The 24,719-nt window shown below is 36.2% G+C and overlaps 1 protein-coding gene across 1 annotated transcript in view; it reads right to left on the reverse strand.

The window, feature by feature from the left end:
* The window catches only part of WDPCP (WD repeat containing planar cell polarity effector), a 132,479-nt gene that overhangs the window by 68,172 nt on the left and 39,588 nt on the right, over nt 1-24,719 (reverse strand). Inside the window, exons 9-12 of the mRNA XM_035552900.2 lie at nt 20,991-21,105; nt 17,397-17,530; nt 12,763-12,954; nt 3,311-3,920 (exon numbers count right to left, since the gene is read on the reverse strand). Of these exons, the coding sequence (XP_035408793.1) occupies nt 3,311-3,920; nt 12,763-12,954; nt 17,397-17,530; nt 20,991-21,105 (1,051 nt within the window). The remainder of the gene's footprint in view (nt 1-3,310; nt 3,921-12,762; nt 12,955-17,396; nt 17,531-20,990; nt 21,106-24,719) is intronic.

Raw genomic sequence — 24,719 nt, forward strand, 5'->3', positions numbered from 1 at the left:
AAAGCACTATATAAGTTGGGAAATCTTCACATTAATCACTAAGTGAAGATGAAAATACTTATTTGCATGCTAATTAAATATAGCATTATATTTAAAATATCTTTCTAGGCCAGCAGCGCTGAACCACTGGCAGTAGTACCAACTTTGGCGTTATCCAAGGGCTGGGTTGACATCAATGACAAGAAGCTGCAGTGCTTTTAAAAATGAGTTTGGCATTAAACACCAAAAATATTTGCCATTAACGTTTGAGGGTAAATTTAACACGAATCTGTTCCTGAAATAAATCTAACTAGACAGCACAACACAAGATTCACAAATCTTGTCCAAGATCTTAAAATGGCTGCTGGAAATTAAAAAATTATTTGCCTATTCTCATTGATATAGGTAACAGACTTTAATGGGAAACAATTCAAATAATGTTGATGTAATTTATAACTGATAAAAACAAAGCACTAGAACTCCATGAATCCAAGAGAACAGACATTACCTGGAGTGCCAGACATACATAGTGATTTAGTAAAAATATGCAGTTCAGAATCAATTACATGGCTTGTTTTCAGCTGTATTTTCTGGGAGATCTTTCTTTGCTTGAAGGAATTACAGAAAATGCTATGTATGATGCAATATCTGTAGGATCCAAAAAAAATTTTTTTTTTTTTTTGGAACAGCAAAACCAGAGGTGTTCCAGGTGCCAGTAAGAACAGTTTATTCTAAAAAAAGTAGCTGATTACTATATACAAAAAACAAACATTCAAAAACTCTACAGTATTGACTTGAAAATTTTCTGTGTATTAGTATGTAATTCTATTAACAGAACAATACGTTTAAAAAATAACAAAAACAACAACAACAAACAAAACAAAACAAAAAATACCATAGCAGCAATTCTACCCTATTCACAAAATTAGAGGCCAAATGTAAGACATATGTGCTGATTCAGCAGTACCCCTTAAGGGAAGCCAAATTTTAAGCACGTTCACAGCCTCAAATCCACTGTTGACCTATTCTGTTGACCGAAGTTACTTAGCTGGGCTGCCTTACGTGTTGAATGCTCTACTGCAGCATGAGGCACAAGAGCTACACTGCATAGCCATGAGTTAATTACAGATTTGATTTCAGTCCTGAGTGCCTGGATTTTTCTGTCATGGATCCCTAAATTTTCAGTATAATTTATATTTGCATTATTTCTTCAGTAGCGGAGATCTAAAAACTGCTGAGGTTGGGAAGAGGGGCTGACTGTTTGACATAGCATTACCTTGGTAGTGTGGAAAACTGAGTGGTAAAGCTGAAAATCAGGATGCAATAGAGAACAGCATGTTTTTGCGCAGTGGGCTACAGAGGAGGAGGGAGGGAGGGAGGGAGGGATAGGGAGGGCTTTGCCTTCTTCCTAGAAGAGATTTTACTGTAATTATACAGAATGAATTTTCAACCATGATAACTTTCAACTGTAGAGGTCAACATCTTCCCATTTGGATGCTTGACTTCTCTTGGGTGGTGCGCTTCCGGGCAACCTACTTGGGAAAAAGAGGTGACAGCCAACTCACTGCCTAATTGATTTAGGAACGGTGCCCAGGGAGACAGTCCAATTAAGTTTACAAGCTGGCAATTAGCAGGAAAGGCCTCTAAATCCCTGCACTGAGAGCCTGCTTGCCTCCATAAGAACATAAATGTGCTAAAGATAGCAAGGGAAAAGCTGTGCTTTCTGGAAAGCTGTTGTGAGTAAACCCCACAAGGGAGGACTGAAGAAAAGCAAGGTAGATGTGGGTAGAGTGCCTTCTGCTTGACAGGTAAGAGGTAATTTAGAGTTGTTGGTTTTTTTTAATGGCCAACATGCACAAAAACATCAAATAGCTGTTTTAATTAGTGTTCTGGGGTGCTCTGCAACTATTAAACCTGTCATTGAACACAATGCAGCTGAATTATCTCAAAATAAATGGTAATTTGTAAACAGTTGCTTTAATAGTAATTTTCGATAACAGCAACAATCTGGTTCAGCTCTGTTTAAAACTGTATAACTGTAAACCAGCCCAATGTTTTTGTTGGTGACATCCTATTATAATGATTTATCTTTTTGCACTGGCATATGTAGTTAAGGTTTTGTGAAATCAGACTTTCAAATATTTAGGTCTGCATTGCTTTTAGATGACATTTTGTGCAGACAACAGCACATTCATGACTTAAACAGTAAAAAAAAAAAAAAGTAGAGTTTCATACTTCACTGTCACCTAGTTTTTTAAAAAATAGGTTTCTTCCTAATCTCAATAGCTTTATACAAAATAGTCATAAAAACCTCCTGTAAAGATCTACAAAGGCAATTCTGTTTTCTTGGACAGACAATGTGCAAAATGCTGAAATTTTTCAGGATGAGTATATTCGAAATGGCTGTCTGCCACGGTGAAACACTGGCTTGGTAGTCAGAAGATTTAAGCATGATTGTTTTTTTCACTCTCACACTGGGTCTGCACCCCTGTAACTTGCTTGACTTGAATGGAATGAATACGGTTCTCACTGATGATGAACAACAGGGGTTTTATTGTTAGTTCAAGCACTGACTCCTTGTGTAACTCTTAAAAAGCCTTTCAGCTTTCCTTCACTCTTGTTATTCTGTTTGTAAATTAAGAGTTAGTTACGCTTTTACTTCTTAAAGCCTCCTTACACCTAAAATGAGAAGTGCTACATAAATTCTAAGTTGTGTATTATTACTTTTTCATTTATTCACAACTGGTAAATTAACTGAGAGACCAAACTTCTCTGAAGGTTATGAAAACTTTCCTTCTTGTGTGACGTCTTAAAGTGAAAAAATGGTGTAACTTCATGTACTAAAGTCAGAAATAACAGAGTACTGGGACAAATACACATTGTAATGGAAAAGACAGTTGCATCATACAAAACAATAATTCATTTGTTAAAGAGATAGCATTACTATCCTATTATGACATATAGCTTATTTTGGTATGTTACAGGTATTACTAGAAAACGAATACAATTCTTACAATTGCATAGTACAGATGAAAATAATTTTCAATATGATAAATTGTTACACATTATTAGAGTAGCAGGGAACATAACAGGACCCTAATACAAGAAATCAGGATCCTACTCTGTCAGACCCCACAAGAACAGATACTAAATAATTGTTAAATGTAATGGAGTCCTTGGTTCACATCTTCAGACATCATTGGAATTGTGTGCTTTCAACGCTTTGGTACCATATATCTAAAATGGGGATGTTTTCAAGCTACCAAAAACTTGTGAGGTACAAATGTTTCCTTGAGAGACTAAGGTTCAATAAATGTGCTCAGTAACTTACCTAGTTTAAAGTGAAGTACTCCTAAGGGTCCTTTGTCAAATCTAACCAACAAAAGATCATGGATATCTGTGCCATCAGTGCAGGGAGATGCACCTTGAGCAGCAGCCCAGTGGATCTGGACGAGGCTGCTAGACGCATCAAAGTGTTTGCTGAATTGCAAAGTTGCCTCAGGTGAAAACTCTTCTGCCAGCAGCTGAATTTTAACTGGGGACAGTGCTGTGTCAAAAAGCTGCAGCTCCCCTTGAGAGCTGCCAACCACGAATATGGCCCCAGAAGGGTGGTAAGTCATTAATGCAGGCAATAGTTTTGCTTGGGCTAACAGAGTCACTTGGTTGTAGGCGTCATACAGAATTACTGATGAATCTTCACAACCCAGGACTAGTTTGTCTTCTGTAACATTTCTGCAACAGCTGATGGCGTTTGATGGCAGTGGTATTCTGGTGACTGCCACACACTGAATTTTGTTCCTAGCACAATCGTAGACGCAGCTGTCAGCCATGGGCTCTTTGTCTGCGGAGATGGAGTGCTCGACTATGTGAACCCGATAAGGCTCCTTGGTGCTGAAGCTAGCATCGAGTAGATCCCATTCCGTACGGACGTAACTCTGAACCTGTAAAAAATCCAAAACACTTTGGTAGTAGTTTGTAACAGTTTATTCTTGACTTTGATGGTTTAAAAACAGACTGCTGAAAACACATTTTCTCTTTGCTCAGTAAGCTAAAACAAGCACACATGTTATAGAGTTGTGAGGTTTTTTCAAAGGTTACTTTTTGTCATATAGTTTGAGCCATATTTGTTTGCTCAGAGAACACAACAGGTTAGTAGAATAGAAGATTAAAGAAGGGATGGTCCTAGCAGTCCTACTGGAGGAGAAATGAGCAGCTGACATATCAAAGAATAGCTGATTATTCACAAGGAGGATATGGGGGAAATCCCCAAATTTCTGGAAAAGTTTCTAATAGGTTACTGTGAGCATCACATGTAGAGCATTTTTTATCATTTGCTCTGGGCCACGATAACTGAAAATATTATACTGTAGTGGTAGCAACAATGGCATGTTTAAACAATGTGCACTGTACATTGCCAAACGAGCAGGTGGTAGATGCTCTTTGGTGCCATAGAATGAATTTGTGATAGTAGAAAATGGGGACAATTTAGGGGTACTTGAAGGCTGAACAAAATGGAAGAACACAAAGGTGGAATATGAACCAAAGACAGCAGCTAGCAAAGAACAAGAATTTGTAGTGTGGAAGCATGCAAAATGCCATAAAATGATGGAGGCAACAGTGGAGTCCAATGAAGTTTCATGGTCTACAATATGTGTGTTTGAGAGAGGTATTGTACAGGACTGGAGCAGGGAAAGTGTTGAAGTACTAGTGGTAAAAAAAAAAAAAAGTTACAAATTGGCTTATAAAAAGCTATTTCTCTGAAAGAGAGAGAGGAAAACAATGTCTCTAGAAGAGAGAGTAGTGGAAGTTGGTCAGAAGCATGGTGGTGTTTGTTCATGCAGAAGGAAACAGTGAAAGGAAAATGTCAAACGTAGCCAAACCCCACCCTCAGGTATACCAATAGCATTATTCACACTATAAATTAAAGCTGCTGACCTGCCACTAAAGCTCCTACTTTTGGGACCAAGTGCTATGCAAGTACTGTTTACACAGGAAGTGGTAACAAAAAGGGAGATGGAGGAAATCTGGAAATTTCAGGTTGAAAACAGAAATGCACACATAATACTTAGGCAGTTTAAAGTTGATTTCCACAGATCACTAGACCAACTGAACATACAATTTAGCCTTTCATCTTGCAAAGAAGAAGAATAAGAAATGAAGTTTTTTGGCATACCACCCATTACTTCAGAAGTACATAATGAATTTATAAGCAAGTTATTTGGGATGCTGATCAGACTGATTAGGATGTTTCGTTCTGACAGTTTACTTATTTTGTGAGTAAAAGGGTTTCTTTTGCAAGAAGCAGCAAGAAAAAAGGATTGTTGCCGTTCTGTGGCTGCAAACCAGATGCTTGTTAATACAGAAGTCTTAGTATAAGATGTGTAGTTAGGGACATAGTAAGAACTACTTAATAGGCAAGAACAAAAATATTGGATGTGAAAGCATCTAATATAGAAGCCAATGCACCCATCTTGTGAAAAAAAAAGTGAGCTGATTTCAAACAAGAGTAGTGATCAATAAAATATATATCAAAAAGGAAATAAAAGATGAAATCAGTTATATAGGCTGAAAACCCTTTTCTCACCTGCTCCATTCGTTCACCAATGAATTAGCCTCTGCAGCTAGCCATTTAAGCCCACAAAACATGCAGTGGCTACTGTGCAGCGGTTTGGTGTTAGAACGGCTTGAAATGTGTAGCTTATTAGGGTGTTAAATTGCATAGCAAGGCAACCTGTAAAAGAGGTTATTGTGGACAGAGGATTACTGTGACCACAGAGCTCTGTAACCCCAAATAAAGACAAGGTGAAGTGTTATTTGTTCTGCAGTTTTCCCTAAGACTATGCACAGAGACCCAGATAGCTGCCTTTCAAATATGTGAAATGGAAGTCTTGCCCAAGCAAGTCTTCAAAGCTTCCATAACTTCAGTGAAATGAGCCTTGAGGCCCTCTGGGACTCAGATTTCTGTCTTCCTGTGGCAGGTTTCAATGCACTGCATTATTCACCTACACATTTTGATCCCAAACCAGTGCTCTTCCCTGAACGTCTCCTCACAAGCGACAAGAAAATCATGAAGATACACACAATAATCAAGCACACGAGAGATGAAAGACTGAAAGCACTATTAAATTCTGAAGAGAAACTGGTCTTGAAGCTTAAGACAACACAGAAGAAAACATGGGAATCATGGATTTTTCAACTCCATAGGAGTGACTACTGGAAAACAGCAATGGAAATAGTAACAGAAAAATAAATGATATCTGATCATTTGAGAGTCAGCAACCAAACAGAATTCAATTAATACTTTTGTTCTGCCATGTTAGAGCAATAGAGGGACAAAATGTTGCTCACTACCTTGAATTTAAAAGAAAGGAAAACCTTATATTTTTTGAAAGGCCTAATTTAACGAACCTTGAGATGAGAAGCTTCCTACCTGCACGTAATTTTGAAAGCAGATTCTTGAAATGAAATCTTGGGTAGGACTGGTTGTTCTATGTAGAGAAACTGTATACTACAGAAATGTTCCTGAGAGGAGAGGAAGACTATTTGCTGTATATTAAAACAGATGTTTTAACATACTGTTTAAACAAATTAGGCGTAAATGAAAGTTTTCTAGAGACTACTGTTCATATTCTGGCTGAAAACAAGAGAAACACTTTTCCTTAGATTGGAACCAATAAAGTGCTTCTCATGCATCAGTGGCCTCATTTGCCTCTTGGAGGAAGAGTTGCAAGCCTAGAGACCTCTTTGTTCTGGTTTCCTGTTTTGCTGAATGTAACTGGTATTTGGCACTCCGAGGGGGAAAAATGGATATTCTTTCATCTGAGAGGGAAGATTTGAGTTTCTTTGACAGGAATTACTTTTATTAATAATTCTTCATGCCACTAACTGAAGAACTAAAGCAGAGACATGCCACTACAGAAGCATGTTAATGAGGCTAAGATAACACTTCTGAAAAAAGCATTCCTTCCAGTTGGAAGCTGGAGAGGGACTCTTTATTATGGTGTGTAGTGATAGGACAAGGGTGAATGGCTTTAATTTAAAAGAGGGTAGACTTAGCTTAGATGTAAGGAAGAAATTCTTTACTGTGATGATGATGAGGCACTGGCACAGGTTGCCCAGAAAAGTTGTGGCTGCCCCATCCCTGGAGGTGTTCAAGGCCAGGCTGGATGGGGCTTTGGGCAGCCTGAGCTAGTGGGAGGTGTCCCTGCCCACGGCAGAGGGGTTGGAACTAGATGATCCTTAAGGTCCCTTCCAACCCCAATCATTCTATGATTCTATGAAACACAGACTAGCAATCAAAACAACTTTTTTTTTTTTTTCCAAGAAGATGGTATGCCATTACCTGCCAATTGTTTACCTATCTGGTAAGTAGCCACATGCTAGTAAACGTAACATACATAATGATTTAGCAGTTCATCTGAAGGAATCCACTGGGATTCCTTCCTGGCAAGCAGTAGTTCTGAACTCCCTGGAACTCAAGAGGGGAACATTAAAATCACAATATATCCTTCAGTTAACAAACCCAACATTTTTGCGAGGAATGGGAAGGCAAAACTGAAGGACTTCCCTCAGCAGTGGGTAGGACAACTGTCAGAATTGTGGAGCAGGGGACAGGGCAGTGGATCGAAAAAGACAAAGCCATAATACCGCACAGTGACACATATAATCCTATTCAATGTTAAGTGCTTTCCATAAATCTTGGACCAAGCACTTAGCCTTGGATTTCAAATGAACGTTTCTGGAAGTACTTTGCACGAAGTAAAACCAATTACTTTCTGTAAAATAAATACATTTTTAAAAAGTGCTGTTTAGTTTTGTGACATGTACATTACAAAAGTGCAGTAAATGTAATTAAATACTGTCCACATAATTTATGCACATTTCCCTTACCAATGCAGCAGTCAAGCATCGCTACTGCACATTTATATCATTTTCCCCTTGCAGTAATCAGCAGTATGAGGGATGCTATACATGCCAAGTTCTCAAACCCAACCCAGAAGTTGTAATAATCCAAGTCAAGGAATCTGCTAATTTTTGTAACTAACAGGCCTGAATTATGCTAGTTAACATACCTTCTTTCTTTTTATGTGTGAAAGAAATAATAGCACTAGCTTGTGTAAGCAGTATCGCTCTCTTTAGTGCAAATCTTTGAATACTTAAAATTGAAGTATTTTGCATAGAGTACTGGGAGAGGATAAAACCCACATATCAAAACAAATATGAGTTTTAAACAGTAGTTCTTAAGCAGAAAATTGGCTTACCAAGCAGATTAAAAAAAAAAAAGAAGAAAACAAAAGAAACAGAAATAAGCTTGCTGTAACTGGATTGTGTGTCTTTCAGATGAGAAAAATGTTTGATTTATTTTATGGATGCTAAAAAAATGCTTGTTTAATTTCACACAGTGAGGCTGCAAATAACAACAAACACTTTAATTATGCGAAGTGTAGTGCACACTAGAGTAAAATAATTTTAAAGACAGCACTGTGAAGGAGGAAGAAAAAACACCCTATTTTTAAACTCTTATAAAATAAAAATGCAAGGCTCCTACTCCAACTTACTTGGCTGCATTGCATTTAAAGTCCCACATGTATTCTTATTATTTAGATCTTCAGCCAACGTTTAGTTTTATTTTCTTTCAAAAGTTATCATCATAATATTCATCCTGTATTACTCATTAAACCTTTAACCCAATGTGACATCAAGGATTTTACATTCTCTGCTCTATGTGTGTGAGAGGTATTTCAGCTATTCAGTCACCTGTTAGATGTTTTTCTGAGTAGTACTGGATCTGTAGGATAGCTCACTCATAAAAGGTCTGCTGTGTGTATTTCACATGTTTGTGGCATAGTGTGGAGGAAATAACTATTACATGTTGCCTCGTGGGAGAAAGAAAAATAATGTTCTCTCTCAGGAAAATTATTTTTTCCGCAAGATTGAAGTATAATTTCAGTGATTTGTACTAGCACTAAATGGAGTGAAAATAAACATGGTAAAGACAAATGCAAACTACTACAGTAACTGAGCCTTGGCATCATCACCTCCTATTAATTTATGTTTGCTGTTCAAGTTGATTTTTACATGGCTTTCTCTCAAAGCATTTAATCCAAGGATGATTTCAGATCCGATCTTATTTATTCACAGCAAATTGTTTGAAATGGTTTCTGGAAGATTCCTCTTCTGCTTTCAAAATCAAAATACCAGCATTATCTCTACAGGGAGACAATTTAAATAACGTCCTTGATCACTGGTACTTCGACAAAGAAGAAACAAACAATTATATAAATAAATTGGAGAATGGATAGGTTTACGAGAGGAAACCAATACACGCATGAAAGCAGACAAAGGTTCAACAAACAAATACTCCTGCAGCAACATGAGTGCATGCACAACATACATCACACACCACGGCAGTCATATGCTAACCAGAAAAATGTTACTATGTCTTCAGGGGAAGATTCCTAACCAAATCCTATAGCATTTAACAGAGCAAATACTGATCTCTGGGGAAAAAAAAAAAAAAAAAAAAAAGTAAAAGAAGTCAAGATTTGCAAGGAAAAAGTTGTTTCTGTTCTTAAGGGGATAATGTCTAATTTTAGCCTAATAGTAGCAAATGTTAAGACATGAGGCCATACAGCACAATTCCAAACACATTTATAGGGTATTTAAAATGTAAAATGGATTTCCCCCATTAAGTTGAAATGCTGCTTAAGTACACCATACCCCAAATACTGTAAGCGAATGTGAATCACTCCAGTGCATAATGTGTAGTTAGAGGATATTATCATGACAAGGGGGTTGGGTTGTCTTGCCCCAGGGCTATTCCTGTCCTCCTCCTAACAAGCAGTCTTGGGGTGGACAGCAAATACCACTCAGAAAATTCTTCCAGGGAGGAAGCAGTATCATTTACATTTGCTCTGCCACAACAATAAGTGTCAGTACCTGGCAGATCTTTTTGTGGTTTTTGTAGGTCAGAACTATTGTGCTGTAGAAAGGCTGTGGGTAGCACCCATTCACTTCCCCAGGCTTGGTTTTCTTTTTCATAACCCCAAACAGCTAGACATTTATGGGCTTCTTTTTGATAAATTCCCCACATTGAATCAGTTCATTCTTCTTCTCATTCTTTTGTTGACAATAATCATTTACTGGGAGAAAACTCACAATAATGGTCAAAATATGATAAATATGGATGTACTTTAAGGCATAACAATGGCATGACAGGATTTTATTCCAGGTCTGTATCTGAAAAACACTATAAATGGTAAGATAGTAGAGGAAAAGAGAGGCAAATAATCATGTTTACAGAAACACTGTATTTTTTGTGTTACCTGACCTAGAGAGTAACTGTTCAGAAGCTATCTGAAAATACTAACTGTATTTTTGCTCATGTTTAAGCTATTTCATGATGCTCAGAAGTTAAAGGTCTGAAGTTAAAATTCCCCTCTAAGACTCTGGAGGGTAAAGATGTACTTAAGTTAATTGCAGTTTGGGGATTGAAGCTATTTCTAGAGCTGCTGGGTTACAACATCCCCTGGTCTGTGAAGGGGAATGTTACTACCACCTATAAAGGATACTAGAGAAATCAACGAAAAAAAAAGAAAAAAAAACCACAGTACTATAGTTTGCATGTCATGGATATATAGGAAAAGCATATAGGCAGAGTGTCTTGAGCATTCAAGAAATAAATATGTGGGACAGACTAATCTACAACCAGCAAGAAAAGAAAAAAATAATTATTTATATGTGACTGAATTTTCCATACCAGTGGTATAGTACTTAGTATTTTGTTGACAAACATGGGAAAAGAAATTTCACCTGAAGAGTTTAGAATTAAAACAGACAAGTGCAAACAAAGGATGAGAAAAAGGAAAGCAATGGAACAGTTAAATTTGGCAGTTCTGCTTTTTAAAATAATTTCCTTATATTTATATTACAATATGGGCTAAATTAAAAGGATTATGAGTTTAGGCCTAAAGGCTCAGTGAATGCTTATTACCCTTATTGTGTTAAGCACCAGTGATGTGCTTGGGACTACACTAGACAGACTGAGCCCTGAGCAACTTAAAGCATAAACCAGAAAAGGATAAAACAAAGTGCACTGAAAGATGCAGAGTGATGCTGTGATTTGGAATCTCCTTTTAACATATAAAATGGAGAAAGCTTTAAACCAGATGGGTAGTTCCTGTGAATTTCATAGAAGAAACGAGTCTTAAAAAAAAATCTCAGAAAATAGAGATCTCAAAATGGTATGTTGAAATTAGGGAGCATCCTGGAAGAACATACAGAGATATGGCAAGGAAATGAATGGCATGGGAATGTTGCTGTTAGAACCAGGACATATGGATGTTACAGTAAGAAATTAAAACCGAGCTGTTAGTAGGATGACGTTTCATAATATGAAACTCACACAGGAGACTAGGCTGCAAAAGCTTACAAAGTACAGATGCATGTTTTAACTACCAGAGTTATTTTTATATGTGATTGGGCACAGCTGCAGGGGAAATTGAGAACTGCAGGTGTGTATCAGGAAGGAAAGAAAGATGAGTCAAAGATGACCACTAGTGGAGAGAGGTCAATTGAAAAGAAATAAAGAAGGCAGGACTGGAGGTAATTTAAACTTAAATTCTACAGTGATTAATGACAGAAATAAGAAAAGCTGTCTCAACTACCTTTTCTCTTTTGCTTTCAACATATATAGAAAATCCCAAGGGAAAAAAAAACTCACTAAAATTAATATTAGTTATCAAAGTAATAATTCCAAGACATTAAAACATTTACATTTTCCCAAATTAAAGAGCACAGAATGTTGTTTATAAGTGCAGCTTATTCTAAAGTGTTACTTTGGGTTTTTCTGTACAGGGAAACAGCCTATAATAGCTACCACAGAACAGCTATTCCACAGCTGATCCTCCAGTTTGTGCTCTTCTCCCACAATCAGTGCCTTTTTACTCCATACTAGAATTGGCTTAAACTAAACTGAAAATAAAATTCTAAATATAGGAGCATATATAAGAAGTTAGTCCAAAACAGCTTATTCAGTTTAAATTTAAGCTACAGTTCTTTTCAAAATATGCCCAGATATCTTCATTTAAAAGTTTTTACTTAACATAAAAAAATGGATTCAAATAGCAGATTCTTAAACATGTGAAATAAAAATGAAATAGATGAAATGGGAAGATCTGCCCAAAAATGTAAGCTAAGCAAGTGTCAGGAGGAGGGTCAGCCTGTAGCCCTGTTCTAGCCCATAGCTTACATTTCCACCTGTAGTTGGGGAATTTTGACTTTTTCTCCAAGAAAACATTCCCTAATTTGATTAATACCCATCACAACAATTTAAGCAGCATCTGGGTGTAGCTTAAAGTTTGTAATAAAACATTTGAAGTAGATTAAGAAATAGCTATCAGTTAACATTGCAGATAATGTAAAATAATTGCATTGGGGAACAACATGCAACAGATACAGCTTATAAACCACGTTAAAGTGTGTTTAGTGGTAGCAGCTCCAAAGCTATTCCGTTTTAAAGACCTAATTTTCGTGCTTCATTTCTCAGATTGCCAATTTTGATGTGAAAATATTAAACATAGTAAATAATGTGTTTTTTCAATTAAATAATGAACTTCTGTTTTAAGATCAGGATGGCTGATCTTCCTCTCTTAATTTTTCCTCTCTTCCTCTCTTAACATTTTAAACTGTTTCTTTTTGTCTACCAGAAAATGCATTTAATTTGAATAGTTATTTCTTTAGCAAGTCTGTAAAATCATGTAACAAGAGAGTTGAGAACTTTACCTCCAGTTTGCCATGTGCACAGCCTAATAGCAAAAGGTTGGCTCTGTCCCTCTCAGAGGAAATAGGAGACCAAGGCCATGCTCCATCACTAGCTGCTGACCACCAGCAAATGACCATGTCTTGCATACAGTTTATTGCCAGGTGACGTTTCATCCTTCTACCTTCTGGTCCAGGTATATCAATATAAGAAATCTGACGGAATAAAAAAAAAAGCAGGAAATATTTATGGTGATAAAATAGCACAGTAGGAGCAATTGGGAGTGTTTACTTTGGATGTGTGAAAGAGAATCTATATATACACAGAGGACTGTGTACATATATCTCCATATAGGCTGTCTGTAAATGTGAAAAATATCTCCTCAGACAGAAAGAGACATGCTCACACTTTTATCTATGGGGAGGGGATTGGGAAGGAAAGGAATGTGAGTTAAGAAGGAATTTACTGCAATGACTCCAATCAATACCAAAATGTACAGTCATGGTTGCTTGACAGCATCGACCTACACACAGGATTTAAGCTTAGCCATATTAAATGACAAGTTCTTCGAAGCTGACCAGGGAACTAAGGATAGTGTTTAAGACATAGTCGAATATTAAATATATTCTACAGTGTTCGAGCAAACGTATATCTTTCTTTTTCCTCCCTAAATTAAGGAATCCAGATACAAATATCTGCTTTGCAAGAGAATATATACTTTTCTGCATAATGTGGATGAGCTACAGCATCATGCGTAAAGTGTATGCAGCTCTTGAGAATTGTGCCTCTTTCTCAGGAAGGATTTGTGGAATTTATTATTCAAACTCCGTTATTTTGGAGCATGGTTATTTGAAAACATGAGCAGTGCACCATCTGGGTGACACATGCCAAGGAAATATAGATTGCACCGTATTTCTGCTTAAGGAATTAATGGAAGGTTGATAGCTAGGGGAAAAAAAAACTATCTTGCCATTGCTGGTCAGCAATAATCGAACCACTTTCTGGGGATTAAGCGCATGGCTAAGCCTACTGGACCAGACACTAGCAAAGGGCAGGGGGTCTTCTTATCAGAGAAATGCTTCTGGAGCCAGTCTCACTACATGACAGATTGCTTTCATATTCCTGTCTGCAAGGCAACAAAGGATGGCAGTAATGCGATAATGCCAGAGTGCAATGGGTGTTAAGAACCCGTTGCATTTATGTATTGTATTTAGTAAATAATCAGGCTCATCCAAATTGTGATCTCACCACTCAACCAAGGCCATTAAAATCAAGGTTAATGCTTTAATAATCCTTTTCTGTTTTTTATATGGTCAAAAAGAACCCTTTTCTATTTGCATGGTCATAATATTATTGACCTCTTCAACCCCTGAATACACATCAAAAGGAACTGAAATCAAAGTAATTAACAATGTTGTTCTCTCATGGTAAACATTTAACTCCTTGTACTGTCTCCTTCAGTAAATTGAAATGGATTAAAAAACACAGATGTGAAAAACTTGCAAAAGACCAATATTTTCAGAATATCCTGTTTTACTTGTCAAAATTCTATTTAAAAGTTTAAAGCACACATAAAAGTGAACAAGTAACTTCTATTTGAATTAAAACTACGTACAAATAGTGAATTTGGTAGCAACATGTTCTTAGGGTGGAAAACCAGAAATACTTTCACAGATATTAATTAGTGCTGTACTGCAGTGTTAACTGTTGGTAACAATTTCACGTCTAGTAACAGACAATAATCTTTGCGTATAACTTTACCTCTTGCATTAGACATTACACTTTCAAACATGGACTAATGCCACTGAGAAAAGGCAAATGATAACAGTTGTGTTTTTATTTTGCTGTACTTTAAGACTGCAGTGGTTCACACAATAATTCTTACTTTTTTCAAAGTGTAAATAAAATTCAAGGTGGTATCACTTAGAAAAGAAGAGGATAAAGAAAGAAATTCTTCTATTCAGGTATGTATAGTGTATAATATTAACTTTTGGATAAATATCAACCTGTGATGAGAGAAGCATGGTTGACTTTTCTCATTATTAACGGCACTCTGGTAGTCCAGTACCACCTAGACTTCCCTGCCAATTTTGCCCGTCATTCGGCTGGACACTGAACAATGTGAACATGCATCTGTCCACATATCAAAGAAATTACTATCTAAATAAGAGAGAAATTTAATTATATCGTTACATATGATTGTAAGCAAGCATTTTCCTCATTTTTAGAAACAGAAATTAAAACTCAAATACTACGTACATTTTTCAAGGCTACCCTGAATGTCAGAGGCTGAGACGAAGGCTACACTCACATTTCCTGAATCTTTGCTCTCTATTTCAATCCCATGGTAGTTCTGTACCAGTGCAAGCCACCTTTTAATTCAAATTCTCTTGGAAAAAAAAAATCAAAACTAAGGAACTGTTTTTGTTTTAAGTGTATATTGTTTGCACATTTGCAATTAAGAAATATCTTTTGTTTCTTTTGTTACTACTGGTAGCAACACTACTGTTGACTTTGTCTGTGATTTTTTAGCTTTTGTAAGCTTGACCAAGAACAGCCATGAAGAACTCTAATTCAATGCAGAGAGCTGACATAACATTATTGCAGTAGTGAATAATAGTTTCTGCTGGCTCACACTAGTGCTATTCTGAAGATAATAAAAATTATATTTAGCTGCCTAACTAGCAAGCTTCACACAAAAGAATATTCAATTAAAAAATGCAAATGCCTTTTTTTTTTTTTGGCTGGTAAAGAAATAATCCATAGTGATTCCCACTGATTTCAAGAGAAAGCAAAGTTAACATTGGAGGTGTTTCTAGAAGCTCAGCTGTGTCAGCAAAGAACTGAACGTAACAACCCTATTAAGGAGTCCAGCAGATATTTCTGGCTTCCTACGGCAGAGACAGTTTTCTGTGGATTAGGCTTTCTTTTTTCCCAAGAAAAAATGCCATAACCATTAGATCCAAAATGTGCACAGCAATACCTACAATGAAAATATATTTTCCAAACCTAAATGAAGCAAGAAGCTATGGCCCTTACAATTTAATGAAGGCAATCTTCAGCTCACCCCAGTTTCTTCGAGTTTAGTGCTATTAAAAAAAAACAAACAACAACAAAAACCACCACCACCCACCAACCTTGCTTCTAAAGCACAACAAACACCATAGGGCAGGCACAAGTGCACATCATTTTAAAGTAAACTACGTATCAGCTCAGTTCCTGGTGAACAGTGAACTGTCTCAAATCCACGTTATAGAGGTTGGATCAATCTCGCAAACACAAGTCATTGCTGAAAAGAGGCCCTGAACTGAAACAGCCTGGAAAATGTATTAGATATTCATCCTAGCAGAAAGTATTTCTACCAAGCAAGTTAAAACGTACTATGGCAAAACTTAAATTAAACACTTCCTTAAAAAGCTTGCCTTGAAGTTGCACATTCCCTTACGTGAGGAAGCAAATTACTAAGGGGTTGTCAAGGGAAAAATATTTGCTAGCACAAGATTGTTTTCCTTAACATTTATTCAATTTGAAATAAATACAAACTATCTCTTTTGCTCACTACATCTTTCTACCTTTCTTAGGTAAAGGCTTGCCTCTGCTTCTTTCTTGAAGTGATTGGGCTTGGCCCTTTTCCTCCTCTACCTGTTTAAAGATAATTGCCTTTGGCTGATTATTTTGTTATACTGTTGTAGTGCCAAGCACTTCCACCTAAGGTCAGAGTTACACCGTCCTGAAGCCAAAGAGCTTGTGGTGCAAATAGGTTATGTCTACATAGACCAACCCACTCAAGATGCAGCATAATTTAGCTTGAGATGAACTCGTTTCTACTGACATCCAAGCCAGTCAGTTTAAAACTAGCTCAACGATCTGTAAACTACCTTTTTGCTACTGCTGTGACTGTGCTATAGACATACCCCTACATAAAATGCTGCAAAAAGGGAGTATTTTAATCAATATGATATAAGTGGGGAATTGAGATACAGAGGCACCAAATCACTTGCCTAAGATCACACACATAGTTGCGCAGTGGTGAGAAACTCAGCTTCCGTATCTTGAGTCCTAGCTCTGTGACTTAATTGTAAAACCAACTCTCCCAACAATATGATTACTGTAACTAGAGGGAAAATTAACATTTCTGCAAGGAGTTACAAGAGTCTTAGAACTCAGACAGATGACTGAATTATCATAGCTTCACAAGTTCGTGTATATCGGTTGAGCCATAGTAATTGACCATGCGTGCGTTTTTAGCCCACAGCAAACAAGAGGCAAAACACATTAGCTTAAATCTTTTACACTGAGGTTTACCATTGCAGATTTTACTTCATGCTTGTTAGATGCTGAGAATGTGCAAAGTTACTGCTGCTCAACTGACACAAGGTAATCTGTTAAGCAGGGGTAACTTAACTGTGTGTCTGAGCCCTCAACCTAAATACAGTAGAAAATTGGATCCCTCTTGGCACAGTATTTTTAACTCATTAGCTCAGAATGCCATGTCATTTTTCTTGACTTTTCAATAACTGTCATTTTTAGAATTTGAGCTGTTCTGATCAGTTATACAAAGGTTTTTAAATTTATACTTCTATAAAGAATCCGTGAGTGCCAGTGATTTGTAATATAAAGATACCGTAGCCTTTACAGTCACGATTGACAGCTATACCTTAAAATCCAAACAAGAGAGTTTTTCCAGCCTTCTGTTTTCATCAGGAGAACCCATCTTCTTTGTAAACTGAATGAAGCAGAGTTGGTTATGGTCCTCAAATGACAAGATGATGAAATTGTCTGCAAGAACAGCTGGAAAAAAAATAGTCACCACTGTAATACCTGTTTCTAGTAAGAAAACAAATTTCTGAACTCTCCACTGAGACATTGCAAAAAGCAATTTTTTCAAGACAGTGTCTTAAATATTACACTGAAGCCTCTGTAATCTCCTAAAAGACATCAATGTGTCATTCTGCCTGGACCTTCTTGGAAGTGAGAAATAAAGCTTAGGGAGTACTCAGATTACATAAACCTGAATAAATTATCTCGTATCAAGTTACCACTACATTCAAATACGTGCCCTTCCACATCCATTTTCATCTTGCTTCAGACTTCGGGGTTTTTTTCTTACAGTAGCATCCGTCGTATTTTGGAATTCTGGAAGTGCACCTCATACAGCATTGCTGGTATTGAGCATGATAAATGAAAATTAGTACATGAGGTGTATCTGGAATTCTGACATCGTAAGACTCTGGGTGGCTGTTACGTACGGAATTATGCGTTAGAGGGGTTATGAACTTGTTGAAAGCTTAACTTGTGGGTACTCAAGCAATACAGAAAACCAAGACGGAACAGACTCCCTTGAAGTCTGGGAAAGTGCAGTAGAATGGTTCAATATAAAACTGATTAACAGACCAAAATAGTTCAATATAAAACTGATTAACTAATTTGACAATGAAAATTAATTAGACAGTGCTAGCTAGGATTTTTCCCAAGTGTTTTCTTATCCAGTTATTGAAACAGTGCCTACATTTAAAGAGATGTCTGAGAACAAGATGAGGCATCAGGGTAAGCAGTACCAGATCACTGAAGAATTGCTAATGAGAATCAGGTTTAAAGTAAAGCTAGCAAGCTGTTTTCAGAAAGTAAACTCAGAAACCTCTGCTAAAAGAAACATGACAAGAAAATTGGAACTGGATTTAAAAAAATAAAATAATCCTGCAGAACAACCCCTTAAAAACAACAAAAAATTGCATTTGTGACTAATGTCCTAGATTCTTAAATGTATTTTTAATATCCTTAAGTAGTTTCTGTCGACAGTTGAGTCTTGCACATAAGCAGTGAAAACTGGCTATTCAGCTTTGCTTTGATTTAGTCTGTTTTACAACTAGTTGCATTTTCCAATAGTCATGTACTGGCACAGCTCTGAAGTATCTGGTATGCAAATGCTAAAGGGTAAAATTTAAAGCCAAATAATTGCCTTTGAAATGTAACATTAACGCTAGCTTTTGGAGAAAAAAATAAATAAATGGTGATAAAGTATCTGACATGGTGAGTTAGAAGCTAAAACAGACTCTAAACATAAATGAAATATATGCCTATCTGAAGAGCAAACCTAGAAACTCTGATGCCAACTAAATCTACTTGAATGTAACTATGGGCAGTTATACCACTATTCGGAGAGGTGCCCTGAAGAGAACCCATATGCTGCAGGGTCAGATTACCCTAAAGAGATGGGCAGTGCAAATTATATCCTACATACTCCTGCCACAAGTCCTCAGTGCCACAAATTAATTTACAAAATGAGAAATGCCACTGTCTTTTAAGAAGGCAATTTTTCTATCTTTTCCAATTAAACGTTTTTTAAATTTTACCTATATAATAATAAAAATTAACAGTGTTTTATAAGAGGCATGTGGTTTACAAAAGCAATCTTCATTCTGTATTTTGTGCATGCAATCTGACCTTTATTATTCCACATGTTAAGAGGGCATGCTACTCTGAGTTATAATTAGAATTACAACATTACAGATGTAATTGTGGCAGATTGTAACCTTTAACCACACTTTCATATTTGTTTTTTAAAAAAACAAACTATTATTTTTATACAGACCTCTTGTATTAAATATCAAGTTCTTTTTGGCCAACATTAACATCACAACCCAGATTCCAACCTAGATTTGGAAGGACGTGCAATTTTGTTGGATTACAGTTAATTTATTCTAGGACAGTACTATGTCTTGGTTCTCAGTATGCTTAGTTCAATATATATATTTATATATATATATTTTTTAACACTACTGTGTGGGTAGCAAAACTATCTTCTTTTGCTGTCCATAAAAATATATATTACAGTGACAAGTATTTGGTGGTTTTGCTTTTACTGACCAGAAGCTGCCCTGTTTCACCTTCAGACATGCACATTAACAAACATAGAGGCAAAAGAAATTCTTGAATAAGTGAATACAAGGATAAATGATTACATAACCTCATTTATAGCAGTTTGAATATATAACTGAAGGAAAACATATTTGTTGCTCTACTATTGTTTTAGTTGTAAATTTTATTAGATAAAAATATTTTTTAAAGTTGTATTTATGTAACATACTAAGGGAATATAATGCAACATATGTATAATTTATTTATTTTTTATGAAAAAAATAAAAGTGTATGCTAAATAAGTTCTACAAACAATTTCAGTTTGGGCATAACCCTAGCTTCCATGCTTTCCTACTTCTTGTCACCTCTAGTTACAAATACCTCCCCCTGGAAACAAAGGGAAAAAATCTGAGTTGGAATTTGTAGTCTTAGCAGTAACTTTGGCAAAGAGTGAAAAAAAGGAGTCAAGATGCTAAATGTGTTCACTCTGTAATTAGTTGATACAACAAATGAAGTTAGTTAAATTTTTTGATACTAAAGATTCTACTGACATAATTTTATTAATTTTATTTTGCACGATTAAACTTAAGATGATAAGAAAAGATGAAAGGGACATGGCATTGCAGCTTTCTGAAATAACCAGGCCAATATTCAATAGATGCATGGGTATGTACAAAAATAAATCATTAAAGATCAAAGCTAAACCTAGCGTATAATCATATCAAAAGGATGTAATTTGGGTCTACTTTTTAAGAATTTGGAAGACAGTGCACACATAGTGTGGCTCACACTGAATTTTCTTATTCTTGATCATGCAGATGCCAAGATGGTGACAGTTGGTTAGGCTCAGTGGAACTAAGTAGGGACAAGCTGAAGAAGCTATTGCCATTCTATAAAACTATTGAAGACAGGTATATTTACTTAAGTTTTCCCCTACATTAAACAAGATCTTTGTAGTTAGTCACTAGTTAATCATGCTTGTGAGATGCTGGAAATCTAGAAACTAAATCAGAGCACCTCCACATACCTAGTGTTCTAATAATATTTTAATAATAACTATCCCATGTAATAATCAGTTGGCTAATGTTTGTTTCTGTCCCATTTTCCCAGTTATGAAATAAACACAAGTTCAAATGGCATGTTCCCAGTGATTGAAACGCATAAGAAACTGAATTTTAGAAACCTATTCAATATTTGACAAGCCTGAAAACTTTGATGTTAAATATTATTCTTAAAGTGTTCTTAGTCCTAAGGGTTGTAACTATGGCATTACATGCAATTACTTGTTGTGTTTGCAAGTCCCCAGTGGCAATAATTAGTCTACCTGTTGACATACTGTTTCTCTACTCCATTGTTAGTGTAAGGCAATTGATTTGCACGTGGGTGTAATTACCATCACTGATGGTGTTGGAGATGAGCTTCCCCACCAGGGTCCTGTCAATCACCACTTTCTCCAGCTGTGGCCCAGAAAGGCTTAGGGACACCAATATTCCTGAATGAAAGAGGAGCTAAATCCAAAAAGCGAAAAAACAAGACATCAGGAATCATTAATAATATGAAACGTTCCAAGGTACATATTAGTGGCTGTCTGTTACTTACTAATTTAATTTTCAAAATTACGAAAAAGACTTTTATCTTAGATGTGAAGATGTCTTATAATGACTTAGAAAGCTTTTCCAATGAAAAAGAGAGGTGTAATATGACACAGAATTATGTGGTTACAAGAATTACAAATGATGAACAAGTGAAGATGATGCATGCTAAGTCCCCAAATGTTGAATAAAATGTACTGATTTTTTTTTAATTAAAATTCTGTCCAGAATGATTAAGGGAATGATGCTGCTCACCCTTAATTGTCAAAAAATAATTTATATTACATTTCCTGCTATTACTTCTTCTGCATCATTAAAAAACTCAGCCAAGTCAGCCTTCTGTTATTTAAATGCTTCTGTATGTGGACACTGAGTCAAGAATTTCCGATATGTCTAGTAATGTTTGTTACACTGCAGGTTTTGGCTATTGAACGTCAGACACTTTAAAAGGACATGAATTTGAAAGTCATCTACAGACCTTCAGAGTGTCATTTTTTTCTGATGTGTTTATACTGTGCCTGTCATCACTTTATTTTTCTTTAAAAAATATAACTGGATAGCCCGGATAAAAAAGCATATAAAGTTGTGCTTCATGTAATTTTCTATTATTTTCAGAGATTAAAGAGAGCACTTTTTTGCTAGCCCAGTTATTTCTGATCATTCATATATTGTTTAATTTAAATAATGGTGCCTCACCACAATGATAACTCTGAGCTCCTAACAAATAAAGATACTCCTTGACATATCATCATAGATGTTCCTCTTAGAAAGAAGAAATATAAACTATTGGACAGAATAGTCAGGAGTTAACCAAGTATTTTTGCCAAATTAATCTCAATTAAATGATACATATAATCTCAAAGACTAAGTTACAATACTTATCAGCTATTCCTAATGCCATATCTTGCATAAGAGAGATACCACTTGGTGGGAAGAGTCATGAAAACCATTGTTTTTTGCATAATTAAGTCATTAAATTTAGTAACTTTCTGAATGCAACTACTACTACAAAACAATTCAGAAAACAAACAACCAAAACACTTCTATTTCCCCATTCCCTTTTGAGTTGACCTCACTTTGCCAAGTTACTCCAGTAGCAGGAGTATACAAAAACCGTTACTAAAAAAAAGCTATTATCTTAAAAAATAAATAAACAAACAAAAACCCTGACCATATAATTATTTAAATCATTTCCAAAGTTGGATTCTACAAAAACCTGGATGTAAAAACAATGAAAAATTCACTAGTGTGACTTTGATCTACATCAGCAAAACTGAAAACACTTGCGTATTTTAATTCGTCTTTCAGTTCCACCTCTGATCCTGCAAGCTGCTTGACTAAATGACCTCAGCATGGAAGTTAAAGATGTTTCAGACCAGAACAAATTCCTTCTACATGGTAGGAATCCTGAAGGACTCATCCTGGCAGCTAGGTTTGTTTCCCTCTAATTGGTAAAAAATAACAACAATAATAATAAAAATCATCACTTCATCAGAGGCTATGCTAGCCTTATACTTGAACAATCTTTTTTGCTCAAGGAATGCTCAGTGGGAGGACCACAGAAGAAACATAGCAAGGACTCACCAAAGGCCAGAAATCTGGGCCTCCAGCTCTCACCTAAAAACAGATTTTAAACAAAATCTCTGTACTATTAACACCGCTCTGTACTTGCTGCCAGACAAATAGTTACTCTTGCAGTTGAATTTGGCATAAAAATCCCTGTCTACTTTATGCTACAGCTGGGAGACAAACATGATTGCAATATGCTTTTTAGCACAGCACAACAGTGTATAAACACCGGGAGAGCTTCCTTGCAGAGAGATCTGCTAGACTGTAAAATAGATCTCCAGAGAAAGTGGCAGGAACACAGTTTTGGTAGTCTTTTAAAACAAATTGCACAAGCACAAGAAGATGTAATTTTGGGAGCAATCCTGAGCTGGTAGTAAGATTAATTAGGTAAGACCCCACACCTCTTCTCTCTTTTTCATACACATCACAGACATAATTTCTCTGATTCTCCTTTATTTTTGTGGATATATTATTCACTTTCTCTTTGTTTTACACGCTTCTTTTTCAAAGTCAAGAGGACAAAACCGTTGTATGACAGTGCTAAAGTAACGCTAGTGCTGGGAACCAAAATGTAGTGATCTAACTGAGCTGCTTCTTGTTCAATGTTCTGCTCCCAATAATTTACCTATGAAAATTGTCAGTTACGCATATTTTGCTGTATTACTACAGTTCTGCACTCTCTGTACCAAAGAACAGGACAAATATGTTTATTTAAATTACCTTCTTGCCCTGACTACTATTTTTAACCAATATTTTTCCAGTCTATATTCCTAGCAACTCACAGTAGTTTGCAAATAAATTCTACTGATATCTGAAATAGAAGCCAAAACCAGCCATGACATGAAACTAATTAGTAAAGAACAACTGATCTTTTCGCATCCCAATAAAATCTAATTATGCATTAGTTTGTAAAACACATAAATTCAGTGTTTCAGTATTCCCTGTCTTTACAGATGTCCTCTAAGTTTTTGTCCTAGTAAAAATGTTAGACACAGTTACACTCATGCAGCTCTTATTACAATCTTTCAAAACTTCCATTTATCCTCATGTTGAAGTTAGATTAGATAAAATCACAATTTATTTCCAACTTGATAATGGAAGTCCATCAAGGCTTGACTATGGTTAGCTGTAATTGTCCAAAGAGCCTAGCTGAAAAAGTGAGGGTCGAAACACAGAAGTTGACGAGCTACTGTGCAGTAACATATTTATCAAGGAAAATTACATAAATACTCTAGGAAAAGGAGTTCTAAATTTCTCAGTGAATATCAGCCAGCCAGAGAAGGAAAACACCATCCTAAATCTTTCAGTGTTAGGCACCAACAAGAGAGCTGGTGCAGTCACTAAAATAAACCTTCCACCTCGCCTCTTCCACAGCACCTTTCCTTGGGAGCTATGCCCTTCCTGCAGAAACCATCACTCTAATGGTAGATGCCATACTTCTTTTCCTTGCAGAGAGTGAGAAAAGTATCCTGGAGTTAACCTGGGAGAATAACCTAAGAGAATCAGAAGTCTGTCTGTAGCCTCTTGGATTACCTAACAGACTAGGGATATACACTGCCCCTCTCCAGGTAAAGCCTGGAAAAAAGAAGTGTTTTGATTTGTAGATAGCCAATATATTATTGAATGACTGCATTATGGAATGAGGCCATATGCTTATAATTCTGCTGACATTTAATACGTCCATCCTATATGCTGTGCAGAGAGATGCTTGCAAACCCTTGGCTTGATAGCAACAAATAAATACAAGGTTAGGTTACTTTAAGTCTTAATGTGTTTCAGAGTGTAAATTTGCTTTCTGCCTATCTGTTCATTTCCTTCTAATGACATAAAGCACACCTGTTACATAAACAGAAAATTGCTGTATTAATGAATGTCCTTCGTTTTACATGTATGAAACTAGTCATCGAACCAATGTTATGTATTTTCAATATTGCAAGATGATCAGCTGGAATTCAGGACTG

This window comes from Cygnus atratus, chromosome 3 (genome assembly GCF_013377495.2).
Source record: "Cygnus atratus isolate AKBS03 ecotype Queensland, Australia chromosome 3, CAtr_DNAZoo_HiC_assembly, whole genome shotgun sequence".
Taxonomy (NCBI): domain Eukaryota; kingdom Metazoa; phylum Chordata; class Aves; order Anseriformes; family Anatidae; genus Cygnus; species Cygnus atratus.